General features: G+C 36.4%; 1 protein-coding gene across 1 annotated transcript; it reads right to left on the bottom strand.

Annotated features, from left to right (window-relative positions):
• Window positions 1–2,126: 2,126 nt before the first annotated feature.
• Window positions 2,127–15,378, bottom strand: thoc3 (THO complex 3). The gene is made up of 6 exons (XM_028812631.2): window positions 15,169–15,378; window positions 10,174–10,330; window positions 5,678–5,882; window positions 5,221–5,382; window positions 4,837–4,937; window positions 2,127–3,352 (listed from the first exon to the last, which is right to left on the bottom strand). Exons 1-6 carry the CDS (start codon window positions 15,346–15,348, stop codon window positions 3,189–3,191), a joined length of 969 nt encoding a protein of 322 aa, XP_028668464.1. The 5' UTR covers window positions 15,349–15,378; the 3' UTR covers window positions 2,127–3,188.
• Between the last annotated feature and the right edge of the window lie 3,425 nt (window positions 15,379–18,803).

Genomic DNA, 18,803 nt, shown 5'->3' on the forward strand with positions numbered 1-18,803 from the left:
CTGGATACAGTCGGTGGCGAAGGCAGCCAGAAGTCGGTACGCATGAGGATTTGCTGCCTGACTTTATCACTTACGCTTGACCAGAGAAACAATGAAGTATTCAGTTGTAGACGTACAGAGATCTCACCCTCCTAATTCACTGCAGTCATGTGTGTTTTCAATCTGAGTTTTGTGGGTAACATGAGGTCGCTGTTGATTTACTACTTGGTCTTCACAAAAATAAAGGTGACATTGTTTTGTGAAAATAAAAGGCAAGGAACGCATTAAGAGTTGTATATTGCAACTCTACAAATACAACTTCACCATAAAAATACCGTTTCTGGCTGACCTGTTTAATACTTAATTTGATACCAGTTGTGCTAACCATCTAAGAAAGCAATCAAGGCAGCGTTACAGTTAGCAGTGCACCATCTTTTGGGATGTATTTTGTAATGCATGTAGTAATAAAATGCATTGCATGTCATTCCAACAGATGGCACATCACAAACATTTGTAGTAATAAAATGCATTACTACAAATGCCTGTGATGTGCCGTCTGTTGGAGCGATAAATGCAATGCATATGTTTCTGTTATATGCCATTTGGTATTCATAGAAGCAGTGTTAATCGTCGTGTAGAGCCATCTGTTGAAATGACAAAATGCAATGCATTTGATCAGTATAAATGTTTGTAATGTTCCATCTGTTGGAATGAGAAGCGGACGGAAACACAAACACATCCTTTCAAGGTGGACTAGCTGTGCTACCCTTCTAAGATGGGTTGAAATCAGAGTAATAACATAGTGCAGTGCAAACATTTACCGCAGGTCTATGTAATGCTCGTCTCTGTCATGTTAGTGATGTGATAAATACATTGTATTTAATTACTAAAAAATATTTGTAATGTGCCATCTTTGGGAATGACAGATTACTGGTGCAACTGGATGGGCACACAGACACTTAAACGTTTATTAAGATGGATTATTGAAAGAGGTCAGATGTCAAATTGAGGCTGCACTATTTCCATTTCCTTTGAATTTGTACCCCACTAAAAGCTCATATTCCCCTTCTTCTCCACAGCATTACACAGGTCCACATCTGTATCTCGTTTCTCCAACAAGAGATGCTATTACGGAGGGGCCAGCTCAGTTACAGCTAGCTTAAATTTTTGCTATGCTTGTCATACTAGCAGTGTGAGGGGTGCTTCTTTGCATGGCCTATGTTAAAATAATCACTCCGCTCTACACAGTTTGCCTATAGGATACATGTGATATTCTTGTGTGGGTTAGGCAGAAAAATACCCACACAAGACAAGGTTTACATGGACAAGGGTGTCTGGCTGATACCATCTGCTCCAATTAGCCCAAGACAGCAGTGCCATTCTGGAGTTTCCCTTTTTGCATTTTTAGCACAAACAGATCACACTTTCTTGGAGCAGCAGGTGATCTGAAGTCAGTGTTAAAACACTTTTAATTTTATTTCCACCCACATTCTTCAAACAGGTAAGTGTAGACCAAGTTTGAAAAGCAAAACTGCCAAAAGAACATGTTGATGCTGGGTCGTTGAAGATTTACTTAAATGGAAAACACTGCCAATTAATAGCTTTCTAAAACAGGTGATATCGTGCATGGCAGGTAGTGCTCAGCACTTACAGGCCTTTAGATTACCTACTGACCAGGCGGTGTCATTTGAAAAGCAAGTTTAGGAAGCAATAAATAAATAATGCAACTAATGCAAAACACAATGCTTATTTCTATCGATATCACAGTCAAAGAAACATTAGCCATGAGCTTCATATGCTTGGTTGCCGGTATTAGAATGGTTTTCTTGAAGCACTTCTGGTATATAAAAAAGCCAGGAGCAGTGACGATTTAAGAAGGTTGGAAAATACAAGATTATGCTGATCTGCAAGGCTTCCAAGGTCTCAGGGTGTATGTGCATCCAGGTTAGCAGGTAAAGCTATTTATATCAAAGCATTCAAAGAAGAAAATACCAAAGTATTCTTGGTACTATAAAACCTAAAGATTAATAAACTAATACCATAAGTAAAAAACTGATGTATTGATCTTAAAAATAACAGCATATACAGAATAATAGGAATTTTCATAATCCTTTTATTTTCAAATTAAACAAAAATACTGTATTGTACAAAACTTTCAGATTTACATAAAAACCTGGAGTTCTCTTTAGAGAAATTCTGACTTTTTACTTTTGCAGAGCTGTAGAGCCATCTACTGGTCACAATATACGAGCTCACTGGTTACCTGCACTGAAACAACTATGTATGTGTTACTATCTTTCACCACAAACAGTAACCTAATTACAACAATGACAGGTTGGCCAGCTCTATCATGTGGTTCCCACTGTCCTGAATTCAATTAAATGTCAATATTATGCTCACACATTAATATTTATGAAACCAAACAACAATAAAGTTTATTTTTGTGATTTCATTATTGTTGTTACCAGCCCTATGAAACACATGGCACAAAAAGCCCAGATTTTAAAATCTAGATTACAGCTTTAAAGTTAACTGAAAGGAGCTACAATGCATCAATTGTTTTTAAAACTACTTTCCATCAAAGTCTTCTTTCAACAGCATTATATCTTTCAATTGAATATTAAATTGAAGCAATGCATAAGGTGTGAAGAAGAAAAAAACACCATGTCATTTTTTTTTTGGTCTGTAAATCTCACCGATCTGCACCGGACATGGCAATGTGCTGCCATATGAATGTCTCTTTTTATAATTCGCACATAGAGCTTTCTCTCCCATATCTTTAACGGCATAAAAACAACAAATGTGTTAACATTCCATTTATGTTTAGAGATTCAAGTAAGTCAACAGCATATGTGCCATACTGCCAAACCATGAGTCATCAGATAACTTCCATTTATGATCACTCAAATGACACAGTTGAAATTTTCTCCTCAGTGGTCTGAAACTGCTCTGCAGTGATGAGAAAAGATTAAAAACCTAGGCAGATTCAGGGTTATAAAAATACAAAATTACTTTGATGCATCAAAAACCTGAAGGAAAAAAAAATGTTGTTGCCAATGCTGCAAATGTAAAAAGAAAACCGCTGGGAAGTATTTGCAAGAGAAAAGTTACTCTCATTTGCATTTGTAAAATGCTAAAAAGGTGCACTGAACAAATTATAAATGGCACGGTAAACAAAATCAGTCATTAGAACAGATAATTACAACTCCTTAGGAGTCACCGGGTAAACCAAACAGTTTCACAGTCCCAGACTCTCGACCACTGTCGTATTTTCCATCTTTGTCATCACATGCATATGCCAATAAAGGTCTCTTAGGATGCCAGGCCACTGTGAATGTTGGTGATTCACACTGTACTTCCCATAGCTTCTCTCCTATAAAATTAGAAGATCAGTTAATAAGGGGAAATACCACTGAGAAAAATCTAACTAAAAAATTAATTCCAAATTCTAACTAAAAAATGATTCTTGTGGCAGTTCAAGAAAACATAACCTCAGCATCATTTTAAAATACTGTGTACAGGCGTAGAATACAAACACTGAGGATTGATTGGTTGGTTCAAGTAAATTCCAAGAATAAAAACTACAAAACACATTTGTTTCAACAAGTTAAATATAACCATACCCCAATTTACTAGCTTTACCATCTGATTATTGCCATTATCTCCCTTCAGGAAAATCCTAATTCACGCCAAACCAAACACAACATCAATTATACATCATCTTAAAGGTAAAATACCATCCATCCATTTTCTAAATCTGCTTTATCCCAAGGAGAGGGATGAGGAAACTGGATATAAAAAACATAATTCTAATCATACTAAAGAACATGACTCATGAAATAAGCCAAATGTGGATTTAAACTACGGAATTTATTTAAAATTATGCAACAGGTTATGTTATGGGTGTGTATTTTCATTGAATATGTATCATTGTGGTACTGGTTATATAAGAAATAGGAAATAAATAAAATTGTAAAACTGTAATAAAATAAGATGAACACTTTCATTACATATCTAATAATAAAGGATCACTGCATAGCATAAAAAGATAAGAGAGGGATATTGCAATCAAATGGTTTAAGATGGTGAGTTGCATGTGATGTATCTACTTCTATTTGGTCCTCCATGAAAATAAATGGCATTTCTAAAGGAATATTTGCTGAAGCTGAAGAAGAGTGCTCAGGAAAATGATAGGTCCAAGAACACCCATCATGCTCAGCATCTGTATCATTTTGGTCTCATGGCTGGTTTATAAATGTTTGCAAGATTGGAAAAAACTTTGGATAACCAATAACAGTGTGCTTAAATCAAAGTACAGCATTCAAATTTTTACATTTTCACTTAAATATCCACATGCTGAGCATTCTTAATTCAGTTTAAGGATACATGCACCAAATCAATAATAAACAATTCATCCTATCAAAGTTTAAAAGGACAAAAATTGCAAAATATTTTTCAAGTTTGATAAAACAAGATGACTCACTGTCTTTCAAAAACTAAAAAAAAATTCTTTCAATAACAAATACTATTATGACAAATAGTAAATGAAAAATGATTGCTACACAAAACACTAAATTATTACAGCTTTTGTTATGAACGTCATTGTGATTTGACATAGAGAACTGTGTGGAGTTTTGACATTACTGTTTAAACCAACATTCTAAAGGTTTCATCTTACTGCAACACAGTAAGTTGGTCTGTGTATTTTTTAAAGAAGCAAAAAATTATATTCCTGCATCATATTTCTTGACCAAATGTGATGCAAAAATTATGAAGTATTAGTTTGGGTCTCATGTGACTACAGTGAGTACATAGGCTTCTAATTCCAGGATTATGTCAGCTACTTAAACATATTACCTGTTTCCACTTCTGCAATATCTATAAAATGGTCTTCAGATGCAGAGGCCAGCATTTTTCCATCATGACTAAAACTCAGAGTTCTTACAGGCCAGTCAAGTCTAAAAAGCATAACAAAGTAGATAAACATATAGTTAAAGAAATAAAAAAGTGAAAAATCAAATTAAACATAAAAAGCAAAAAAAACACTTTAGAGAAAATTCTTTTAGTGTACAGTATGTAAATAACATGCCTAATAAATGCCCACATGCATTATCCACACTTCCTTGACGCTTTTACATTTTTTATTTCAAAATGTTTTATTCAAGTATAATGATTGTTTTTCTGCAGTATTTTCTTATTTAGGTGGAAATTAAATAATTGTGATAGCAGGTTCAGCCTCACCTTGAGAAGCAGCGAACACACACCAACTCTTCAACATCCCAAAGGCTAACTAGGGCATCAGCACTGCCAGTTGCAAAGTATTTTCCCATAGGATCAAATCTGATGCAGATGCAGTTGGAGGGATGGGCATTGATTGACTGGATAGGCTTTAATTCTGGATAGCTGAAATGGCATTTGATTATTTATAAGAGATTATCACTACTGTTAAAAATTCATTATTTCAAATGAAAACTGCTGTAACAAATACATTTCAAGACAAGGCTTTGCTGATAACCAACACAGGCATACATTCTCTGTTTTTGTGCAAAAACATTGAACTCTTTTCTCTTTAAAACTGCATTTTACAACTTTGTTTTGTGTGCAAACTCACAATTTGTTAAATTTAAGAAAATAATTTTGCTGAGCAAGCTTTATGTAAGGGTAAAACAATGTAAGAAATTTAAAAAACAGCTGTTACCTCAGGATATTAATACAGCCATTTCCATTGGTTAGGAAAAACATGTCATTATCATTATTCCATGAGATCTCATTCACTTCAAACTTAAATTGCTCGTCAGCTCTTGATCGATGAGTCTTTGCATCAATAAATGTGACAACGTCATCCTTATTCCCCACAGCAATTGTTTGCCCATCAGGACTCCAGCAAATATTAATATTCTCACCTAAGAAATTAAACATTTAGTAAGGAATTATTTCTTTCAAATGAACTTTTGCTTTAACATTTGTAGAATCGCAAACATTTATAATAAATACAATCAAGAAAAAATATGAAAACCTATTCTAATGCAAAAAAGGCATTCTTCTGTAATGTCTGTACTCCAACTGGTACTTTTGTCTCTCTCTTCTTGAAACGGTAAACTATGCCATTGAAATCCTCCTAATAATGGCACATGAAAGACACATACAACTGATGGGTTATAGCTGGTAGGATAGGAGAACACTGGCAACCAAAGGTTTATCTAATAATGTCAAAATAATTATTCTTCTAGCCCTCCTATTACTGTGAAAGCTTGACTGATGAATAGACTATAATTAGACTATCATTTTTGGCTGATACATTCCTTTCAAAAGATGAGGAATATATAATTATACATCAGGCACAAAAAAGGCTTATTCCAAATCAGTTTGATGACTTCAGGATGGCATACTATTCAGGTTGTCACCCATACAAGTCAGATCAGGATGGCAATATTAAGAACATGTAACTGGCTATTAGTTAATATTGAGAAGAAGGCTTCAGATAAGCAGCAGGAGATTTCCACTTTTTCTATGTGGTGCTGTGTGCTCATGTTCTCTCACTCACAGACCCCCATTTACTTTGAAAATTGTCAGTGTGAAATAAATAAATAAATAGATTGAATTAAAAAAAAAAATCAAAGCCATAAATGCACCAGGATTTAAATGAACGTAAATGGGTATGTAAGAATCAGTGATCTGTATAATTAACCCTTTGCAGTCGTATTTAATTTTCAACGTCACGCTACATTAGTCGTAATTAATTATTGAAAAAACGCCAATAATTACAGCAGTTATTTTTTTCAAGCACGTAGGAATAACACAGGCCACTTTTCTCGACCAGGCGACTGTGCAAATCAGTCAGAAACTTGCAGGGCCACCAGCGGTGGCCTGACGACCTATAGCGCACTTTTTACTAAGGCCAGTTTTCTGGCCTAACGACCGCAAAGGGTTAAAAGCACCTACTATTTGTTTGGTTGGGAGTACTGACTAAAACAATTTTTTCAGTCTCCATGTGAAACATAAAGGGATATCCTATACTCACAAAAGAATAAAACCACCCACAAGAGAAATTGCGTTATCTGAGCATTACTTATAACTATACATAATTTTACTATTGAAAAATTCATACTGATTCATAATGAAATGAGCCGATTCTCAGAATTGTTTATTATATGGATGAGAAATTTCTGTGTTCTAAAGACTGTTTGTCAAAGATTGATAACTTGTATTAAAGCCATCACATTATGTGATTTTTACAGATTTTTTCAGTTTTAGCTCCTACTTTCATAATCTTAACAAAGCCAATCAAATAATGTGACATGCCCAGTGACTCACTCAGACAAAATCAAACAGGTTTCATTTTGTCTTTAGTCACAGGCATAGGCTCTGTGTACATGGGAGCGGACAACCAATGAATGCTTATCCTGAAGTACAATGCATATAATGCAGCAAGAACGAATAAGGAATGTGGGTGTTTTGGACCTCACAAACTGAAGATCTATGTGATGTCTCATGTTTTATCTACCAAAACAGAATGGAGTTTGAAGGAGTGAGATTGCGCCTGAACTCGCTATACTTTACCCATTGTATTGCACTGGCTCCATCAGGCAGCATATTATTAGCTATAACAAAAAGAGCACATAACTATCTTCATTATCCAGTACATTTTGCTTCTATGGTGGGTCTAACTTCAAGTATAGCTACTTAGGTAACAGGTATTAACCATTTTTTTTTTTAATGGAACAACTTTAATTAATGTGCTCAAGAACTGGAAATGGAACAGATCTGTATTAATTCATTCTTAACTGTAAAAAGTGCATCTTCCAGTGAAGTGCATTGAGCAGTATGAACAGATGTGGAGCAGTAAGTCTAGATCAACTATGGAGCAGCGGATAAACACTGAGAGGTCTTGTTAAAAGTCAGTGAGACCCACACTGATATGCTAAGCATGTGAAAGGAGTTAGTGTTGATAACACTCTTTTTTAAAAATTTTTTAGCATGTTAAAACTATTAGTAAAGATTTTACTAAGCCAGTGCTTAGTACGTGACATTACAATAGTAGACACTGACCATGGTCTTATAAATCTTGTTGAACATCTTAGGTGTTATCCAATGCATTAAATGACTGTTTGGTTAATACAAGGTGAGCCAAAATTAACTACCACATTTCTCAAGGTCATTGCGTGAGGTAGAGGCAGCCGAGTGGGTTGGTTTGGGGGTCCTTTGATAGGCAATCCTTTGTAGTTTTCAGTTGGCAATATGCCTTGGTCTGGTGCGCACCGTGCTTTCACTGTTGAAGCATTCTTCAAAAACAACAAATCCATCATCACTACACAATGAGCCTTCTGAACGCATTTCGGCATTCCTACTAGACAGACGGGTACAGCAGAAAATCTCAACTTCATCCTTGGACTCTACGAACGCCTAAAAACATCCAAGCTGTAAGGGCATCAAAACTGCAGTCTCCTAGACGTTCAGCGTGCAACCATGCTTCTGCCTTAGGCATTCCAACAAGTCTTTGAGGAGGAAACAAAATGATGGTAGGGCAGGAACTCACTGGAGAGCCATAGAGAATTGTGCACGAACATTCTGCAACCCATTCAACGAGATGCCATCGTCATGTGCAGCGACGAGGCACATTTCCATTTGAATGGTTGCGTAAATAAGCAAAACGTTCACTTTTTGGCTGGACCCAAGCCTCATGAACTTCATCAGAGACCCCTACACAGTGAGCGTGTTACAGTTTGGTGCGTCTTTTCAGAACATTACATTGAAATGCTAGAGAACTTTTTGTGGCCCCAACTGGAATATATGGATGTGGAGGATGCTTGGTTTCAACAGGATGGAGAAACAGCTCATACAGTGCAGAGATCCATGCAAGTTGTGTGGGAGATGTTTCCGGGGAAGCTGATCTCCCTGCGCGGAGTTGTCGGGTGGCCTTCTCATTCACCTGATCTTGCTCCGTGTGATTTCTTCTTGTGGGGCTATCTCAAGTCAAAGGTATGCACACACCGACCTCAAAACCTTGAAGCCCTCAAGGACGCTATTCGCCACAAAATTGACGCTATTCCCCTTGAAATGGCTGAACGAGTCACACAAGCGTTCAGAAATCCTCTCGAAGAGTGTATCTCTAATATTGGCCACCACCTTGAACACATCATTTTTAAAACATAGTGGAAAAAAAATCTCTTATATACCCTTTCTTGTGTCGTAATGAAATTTATTTTATCTTATAACGTTTTTGTAGAATAAACATTTGAACTGTGGTACAGTGGAACCTTGGTTCACGAACGTCTCGGTACACGTACAAATCGGTTTACGACAAAAAAGTTCGCCAAACTTTTGCCTCGGTTCATGACCACACACTTGGTATACGAACAAGCCAGTTTCCCTTTCGGTTTGTACATGTTCAGTCTCTCCCTGTGCATTTCCTATGCAGTGAACAAGAGAGAGAGAGAGAGAGAGAGAGAACACCACACACACAGGCAGCGCGAGAGAGAGAGACAGACGCACACACACAGGCAGCGCGACAGAGAGGGGGCTGGACGCTTAAGGTAGGAAGGCAGTTAAAGAATGCACTGGGCTTGATTTTGTTTTCACTTCTGTTTACAGCGATCAGTTCGTAGTGTGCATTGTTGCAATGTTACTTTTCTTGGTGGTTTATTAAATTACGGATTTTTCAAATGTTCATTTTTTCCCTGTGCTTAAAACTCATTAAAAAAAAAAAAAAAAGTGTTTTTAGCCAGCGGTTGGTAGCGCTATAGCGCAAACTATTGCAGTGTTAGTTTTCTCTGTTGTTCAAGGTTTTCTCAGTGTTATTCAATGTTTTTACATTTAGTTTACTATTACGCTGTGCATTCTATGGTTTAATTAACTATATTTGTGCTTAAAAACTAAAAAAAATATATACATTTACATACAGTTCGTATGGTCTGGAACGGATTAATTGTATTTACATACAATCCTATGGGGGAAATTGCTTCAGTTCACGACCAAATCGGTTTACGACCAGAGTTTTTGAACGAATTATGGTCGTGAACCAAGGTTCCACTGTACTTGTTTTTGGCCTGTATATACCATCTCATGGCTAACTGCACTGACACAGTATGCAGTTTACTTTTCTTTCTGAATGCATCTCATAGATAGGTAGACAGGTCACCTTTCTATTTCTCAGAAAAAAAGCACGTAGGACTTAATTTTTATATAATTATGTACCTTTAGTATTAATTGCTGTTACACATTTTATAGTCCGAACATCCCAGATGCGAATTGTCTTGTCTCCAGATGCTGTAACAAAGAGGTCTGGGTTGCTTGGATGCCAACACAGCTGATCCACACTATCTCCATGGCCACGGTATGTATCTTCTTTTACCTAAAAAAACAGTATTAAAAGTAACTTCATTTTTTTTAACATACATTTTGAATTATAAAGAACACTAAAGAGGTTAATGTTAAAACACATATTGTGACAATATTCAATTAACCATTTCCTCTATCTGCAAAATTGCCCCACAGTGCAGTCCACATACTGTATGCTTTACCTTTTCAAACAATAACTAACTGAAAATGAATGCCATGTAAATATTTGTTGATGGTGCATTTTTAAAAGCCAATAAACCTTTCAAGTGCATGTACTACCAAAGCAATCAAAAGTACATTACTGCCATAAGGTTGTGCATAAAATCCATCTGAATCAGTCATGCTGCATCATTTCTACTTACATTAGATCAATTTAAATCGTTCCTCTGTTTCAAAAAGAACTATAGAACAATATCTTACACAAATTGATTATTATGCAAACTAGCGACAGAACATAAAAGAAATAAATGAAGTTATTTAGTACACAGTGGATAGCGTTTCTCCTTATATGGTCCAATGATGTCTTCCCACACTCTATCTCACTATAGTATGCAGTAGCACAAAACAGCAAAGTATGCCTCATATCCATCAGCCATTTATTTTGCCCTGCAAAGTGCAAAGTGGCACAAAATAGTGAGAGATATGACCATCATGTACTCTTGATTTCTAACAAACACCACTGTGCACTATGATCAGAGAACGACATACAACTCCCATAATCATGCTCTGTCCCATTCACAGAACCATAGAAAGGAGCAAGGCACACTCTTTCCCATATCCTCATGATCTTGCTCACCTTTGCATGCAGTGATACAAAACACAGGAAACACATGCCTCCCATATACTCACTCTTTCAGACTCAATACCCAGCACAGCAAGATAAGAAAGGGCAAGACATGCACCTCACATGCTCTTTCTGCCCACCTCACCTACTGTGCTCAGAGAATGAGTGAGATGGAGGCTCCCATACCATCAGTCTGTCCACATGTACAGTATGTTCTCATGTGAAGATCTCCTTTGGAAAGCTGTGATCTTTGTAAAATACATCTTAGGGGCAATATAAGGGGAAATCTAGGAACATGTCTCTGTACACGAATTTCCTTTAGGGTCTAAAATATTGTTTGACTTGACTTTATGTGCCTAATTTGCATCTATCTATAAATAAAAGTTTTATATCTTAAAGGGTCTGAATTTCAGCTTGGTAGTGTGGATATCCCACATTTGTATAAATGTAATAATTTTCCACACATTATTTATTGTTAAGTATTTCTCTCTGTCATGTTTAACATTTTTGTCAAGCCAATTTTTTAACTGTGGGCAGTCTGTTACTTAAAATTTATTTAATTCTTTAATTGTTCTGATGTTGCTATCTTCGTGTATTGGTGATGTCCCTGGCTTTAACTGTCCGTTTCATCTGTTTACAAGGACACAAGCACATTTGGTATACGACATCAAATTTAGGTATGATCTCCACTTTAGGAACTTCTGAGTTTTAGGCTATAAACAGCACAAAAATAAAATCTTGGAACACACAAATAAAACATTTTAGGCAAATGACTTAGGACTGTTTACTGAATGTATTTAGTTTTGCTCCATTTGATCTGACCAATGATAATTGCTACTTGGTTTCTGACCTTGGCCTGAAATTGAACTGCAATTACAATTCACAGACTGAGTGAACACGTTGGATCAATTTTCTTGGATTAATCTGACCTATTCTTACACACTCTGTCACGGTTTAAAAGAATATTCCCAGCATCTGGCACTGTGAATATGCAATAACTTGTGATTATGTTCTGACAACATAAGACACTCATTTGTCATTTTGCTAATAAAAGTATACAATTGATTGATAGCAAACAATTTAATACAAAATTGGACTGATGGTATGAAATAAAGAAATATGAGGATCTGAAAGAAAAAAATGTCTGATTTTGAAAAATCAAATTACTTTAAATGATACAAATATAAAATACACAATTAAAAATGCACAATGATAACTTTAGGGAAAATTAGTTAAAAGTACATCCATGGCTTGAAATGAAAAATGGAGAAATGAGTTGTTCAGTTTTGCAGCAAGTATAGTAGTGCAAGATTTAACTGTCAACGTACATTAATTCACATTTATGTTAATCAAGCACTCAAATACTGCTACACTAACGCAGCATTTAAAACAAAGGGAAAGGCAGAACAGGCTAAGAAAGAAAAGGCTACTGCTATCAAAGTTGCTCACACACAATGTGATGAAGAAATAAACTGCATATATTGTTACACAGACAGAAATGTCAAATTCATATTTCATTGAACTTCAGAGGTTTTTGAAGAAAACAGCATGTGCTTTTTTGAAAAAGCTTAAAACTGATAAAGTAACATTTGAAGACTACATGAATCATAAAAGGTTTGTCAGAAATGTACCAAGCCATTCCTTGAAGAGGTAGAAAGTGGTTTTAAAGACAACACATGTTGTTTCCTTAATAACTACTGTTCCAAGTATCTGTTGATTCATGAAGTGGCTTATTACTAATGTAGGGTATATAGAACAAAAACAAGTAGAAACTCATAGATTTTGAATGTAAGGGCATGGATGTTCAAGAAGAAAAGATAAATAAATGTAAGCAACAGAGTAGCAGTTTGTACAGATGGAACTGCTGTTATGACAGGTTGCTACCAGGGAGTTGTTTAAAAATGCAGACAAGCATTCAATTCAAAGTTAATTTCAGCGCACTGTACAGCTCACTGACTGACTAAACAAATTCAGTGATGACTTTAGAGCAAGTTCTGTTTTTGTGTTTTTTTCCAGCAAGTCTGCTGTTAGAAGCAATAAGCTTCATGAAACACAGAAACTGGAAGAACTAGCACTGACTTTAAGTCAGCCACATACCGTAGGATGATCATCAATTCAAAGTACAATGACAGTTGCATTCCAATCACTGAAAGGCCACAGAGATGTGTTAGAACATAGGTCTTCCACCAACAATCAGGACACAGATAAAGCTAAAGATCTTTCTACTGCTGTCTGATGGATTACCTTTGTGGCACTCTGACACCTAATGAAAGATGTACTGATCCAAGTAGTCAATCTCTCAAAGACATTTTCAAAGGAAAACCTGTAAGTCTCCACAGTCCAGTACATGGATCAGGCTTGAGAAATATAGAGAGTAAAGAATAAAAAGGACCAGAGGGGCATTTTAGAACTATAAACTTGTGAATCCCACATTTTGCGAATGTAACCACTAGTTTTTGTACCTCAGCCCATGTAACTCCACAACAGGCCCTGCACTAGGACCCCTTTAAGCAAAATGGCAGTGTAACATTTTGATCCAATTTATTTACAAAGAATGTTCTGCATGAGCAAAAACTGAGTTTGTTTACAAGCCTACAGGGTGTATCTTTGATTAGATCTGTAAAATAACTTGATCAATTACAACTGATAGTACTGAAGATTGTCAAAGAAGATGGATCAAAGAGTTACAAAATGTAACCAAGCTTGCTACAAAGATTTTGGAAAGATTGCCTGCCTCAAGTCTGATAACCCCCCCCCCCCAATAATTACATGATACAACTGCGGGCTAAAATATGAAACCACACCTTTTGTAAAAGACTCAAGTTCTAGGACTCAACAAAGACAACATTCATCTTAGAAAAACAAGAATGCTTCTAGGATGGCGGGCTCCAGAGTACAAGTAAACAGAGGTTTTCCTTAAGATACAACACACCTTTGATGCCTCATCAAAAACAGCATGTGTTATGCGGGTCTCCATGTAACAAGGACGCAAACATAATCACACAAGAGAAGGTCCACGGGACTCTAAAAAGGCTGCTTCCAGAACTAAAGGGTATAAGCTATGAAGAAAGGCAGGGGGACTTTATGGTTTTCATCTTAAACGAACAGATAACCTTTTCAAAATTATTAACAAACAAGCTGGGTAGATGCACGCTGTTACTTTAAGTTAGCTCTTCAACAAAAATACAGGGGTGCATGCAGCCAACGATTATAATTTCATACAAACATCTGTTACACTCTCTTCTCATGAACCAATACAGACACAAGGAATAAGTTGCCAATAAATGCTGCTAATAAATGTAGATTGTGGACTATCATTTAGCAAACAGGAACAAGCATGCTTGCTTTTTATGATTATCCAAATCAGAAGTTCATGTGTGTGATTGGGATATGGTGATTTGCTTTATTTTTCTTGAGCATCTGGGAAATTTTAATTTCCCCTTGTGGACAAATAAAATTATTACCTATCTATCTTGGTTAACCTGAAAAGCATTTTACTATTTGGGTTTTTCTTGTGGTCTCCAAACCCACACTAGATACATTTTCCAGATCAAAATGGGGGATGCATACATAGGACTGCATTGTCTAAATTTGCACGCAGGATCATACCAGTCTAAGCTGCTAGAATTGGACATTGTTTCTGAATCGGGTCCAAACTCGGTACTGATCATCATTTCTGGTTAGAAAAGGACATGTGCTGGTTGATTTGGTTGGCAACACTGCTTCGAATTAAAAAGTGCCTCTTCAGTTTAGGCAGCCCATTTAATTCTGTCCACTATTTACTAGAATTGAGTAACAATAATTTAGCAGTTTTTGTTTTCAGTGGACTCAAGTCTGCAAAATAAGTGAATTGTTACATGTGAATATAAAATAAATGACAGCTTTGCGAAGGTTAAAACATAAAAGGCTAACCGAACCCGGGCTCCCGTCAGATAAATATATAATGGTATTAATCTATCTGCAGTGTGTACACACTTAACCGCTATTCACTCGGACACCGCCGATTAAGCACTCTACAGCAGAGTAAATGAATGAACTGACTACTCCTTGCCACTAATGACTCTTACCAGGCGGTCTTTTTCCAATACAAATACGCTGGCGGTTTTATCGAAGGAACCTGACGCCAATCTCTTCCCGTCGCAACTCCATGCGACTGAATGCACCTTTGCTGTGTGAGCAGGAAACTCGCGGCTTTTGCTGTAATTTCTGAAAATTTCTTGCATCTCCTGGTAATATTGAGACGCCATGATGCCAGAAAGTGTGGATCGAGCGACCAGCAGAACAATAAGGGGGTTAGTAAAATTAATATAATGTTCCCTCGCAACGTATATCTTGGAAAAGAAAAAATAAATATATGATATTTTTCTATAAGAATTAATTTAAAAAGCAACATGTTTTTAATTGGCTTTCTCCTTACCCTGCGGAATATTTAAGTGACCACGTAGTTGGTTTAGTCCGGGTTGGCTACAATAGCATAGCTTTATTTATACGTGGCTGACAGACAGTAAGTGAGTTTAGTTTTATGGCAGACGAAGCGTTCAAATTGTGGCGCCTAAAATACAGAAGTGAGTACTTTATTGATCGCCAAAAAAAATGACACTTGCGTGAACAGCAGCTTAGTTTATTTGCCTCGTTTGTTAGTATTGCAGTTTTCTTTTCAGACTGAGTACATAAAGGTTTTCTTAGAATGTGCATCCATCCCCGGACAGTCAACAGACACGATGACTCGATTGTCATGCGCTTTATATGGAAAACGTAGCCGGTATTTGAGAGTCTTGGTTTGAGATGTTAGACAAATTATTCATACAAAATTCACACCTTTGTGTCCTCTCACGTTGATGATAACCAAAACAAAAAAACTGACAACCTTCTTAAAATACCTTTTCACTGACGATCCTTGACAACAAAAAGTTACAGATGCCCACATTGGTATTTTTTATTTTGACCGCTGTTAAATAACGCAGTAGTGGGTACCTCCAGCTTCAGCTGAGTACTTCAAGATACGCTATATATTGTGCAGTACGGGTCACAAATATCTTCTTAACAAGATGCAAAGAAAACAGACGTTTATGACCCAGTTTTAAATGGTCTGCATATTTCATTCGCCGCTAGATGACGGCAAACTCAAAAAAAAAATTGACGTGAAGCAAAAGCTCTCGTACGGTGGCCGAGATGTTCCTGTTTTTCAAATCGAAAACACGTTTTTAAGACGAAGCCATCATCATGCTGTGAAACACAAGTATTGGACCGGTGACACGCCATTACATTGGATTGTCACGTTTGAAGAAATTAAGAGAGCGGTGCACAGTTTGGCAGTGCTCCTTTAATGCGTTGGGCTATATGATCTGTTAGCTACTCGCGAGTCATGCTATTTTAACAAGTGCAATGCTGTCACCGCATTTCTCTGTTTTATTGTATTGTAACATTTTTCACTATGATTTCTTTTTCTTTTTGCTCATCCCTCTCCATTCAGTAACCGATAATAACAAAATGAACGAATGTTTTCTGAAAGGCTTACAAATTTATTTAAGATCAAAGACTTCTTCTTTGTGGTGCTCCTGTTAGGGGTTGCCACTGTATAAATATTGCCTAATTCAGGACTTTGTTGAAGCTACTTTAACAACAATTATAGCTTTGAGACTTCTTGAGTAAGCCTCCACAACCTTTGCACACCTGGATTTGGGCAGTCCATCCCATTCTTCCTAGCAGATTCTCTCAAGCCTGGTCAGATTGGACGGGAAGCTTCTGTAAAATGCCATCTTTCAGTCTGTCCATAGATATTCTATACTTAAGTCTGGACATTGACCAAGGCATTAAAGAACGGTCAGAGACTTGTGCCAAACCACCTTCAAAATCGCCTTGACTGTATGGTTAGGGTCATTGTCATGCTGAAAGGTGAACCGTCACCCCAGTCTGAGGTCATGTGCCATCTAGAGCAGGTTTTGTCTAAGGACATCTCTCTGTTTTTCATCCTTCCCTCAATTCTGACCAGTCTCCCTGTCCCTGCCATTGAGAATGACCCCAATCGTATGATGCTGCCACCACCATACCTTACCTTACCAAAAAGCAGCATTCAGAACAAGGCAGGAACCAATCCCGGACAGTCTTCCAGTCAACGGTAGTGCAGAAATATCAATTTAGAGTCACAAGTGAATCTGACTTGTAGCTCTTTGACATTTCCTGTATTTTTTACTGTAATCTCAGTATCTGTACTGACAGTTTATTCAGATCATGCAGTATTTCTCACATAATGGTAGTGGTTCTTCTCATGTTTGATACATTACACCATCAATTTGCAATATAAGAAGTTAGACAAATTTGGCCATTATGCTTTTGTTAGATAGCTTATGTTAAAGTTCACTCAGGATATCACCTCAGCACTTTTTATTAGTTGCCAGGACTTTTACTTCAGCTGTATGACTCAGTATTTCTTTGTAGATTCTCAAAATCTTTTGTGTGAAGAAGTTGTTCCTGACATTTTCCTTAATTGCACATACATTTAATTTACAAAACAGTTCTCAAGTACATAATTTTTTATTTGTCTAAAAGCATTTCACTGGAAAAACTTTATTGATGCCTTTTATAATTTGGAAGACATACTTTGGCTCTCCATCTTGCCTTCTTTGTTCACTGAAGAGAATAATTTTTTGGTAGAGTAAGATACAGCCTTTAGTTTAGGAATGCCCTTAGTATTAGAAATAATAAAGTTCTAAAATGTACACATAATAAGGATTCATGTTTTAATTGTGCTAGATATAAAATAAATAATACAGTGCTCTGCTAGTTTATGTATTCAGGGATGGCTCATGTCATATCTCACTGTACTAGTGCGGTTTTTATTTATCTTCATGTTTTAAACCACTGAATGTAGGTAAATGGTTCTGCAACCTTTCATCCATATTCTGCATAATATCATAAGTTTCATCATTTCATATGCTCTTTTATTTTGTGAAATTGATCATAAAAGGTCTAAAAGAAATAAAAAAACAAGATTTCTTTATTTTTCATTTTTTTGACTTCTGAACATAGCACTCATCCCCCCCACTCCCACCTGAATATTTTACAGGACAGTGCCCAATTGGGAAATGCATGTCTGTGACCAACCTTTAATGGTGTGTGTTCAGACCATAGTGAGTGTCTATAGATATGTATTTATCTATCTATTTATGATTTATTTATTTAAATAGCTTCTGTAAAAAGCCAACTTTCTCCCTGGGAATAAACAAAGTTTATCTATCTATCTATCTATCTATCTATCTATCTATCTATCTATCTATCTATCTATCTATCTATCTATCTGATCAGGATGGTGTGCTTTCTAAAAAATATAGTTAAAAAATAACAGTAAGGTGTAACCGCATTATCTTTCTAGCCTTTCCTATTAAAATGAAGGCTTTGAATATCGCTGCAGAATGAAGTTCGTTTTATATTGTTTTTTTCAGGTTTTTTGTCCATATGTGCCACCTAGTGGTGCTGTGAATTTATTATTTTGCAGAGGCATTTGGTGATTCAAAACATGTTTTGCTTGACTATCCTCATGGCTCTGACCAATGAAAACTGTGTTTAAAATATTAGTGAATATAATCTTAATGTTGCTGGTTGTATTTCAAAGCATCGTCACTGTTTGAAAATTTTGCTTTTTTAATTTTTTTTTTCCTGTGCATCTTAATATTTAGTAGAGGCCGAGTGGAGTGTTAAAGCC

Source organism: Erpetoichthys calabaricus, chromosome 11, assembly GCF_900747795.2.
Source record: "Erpetoichthys calabaricus chromosome 11, fErpCal1.3, whole genome shotgun sequence".
NCBI lineage: Eukaryota > Metazoa > Chordata > Cladistia > Polypteriformes > Polypteridae > Erpetoichthys > Erpetoichthys calabaricus.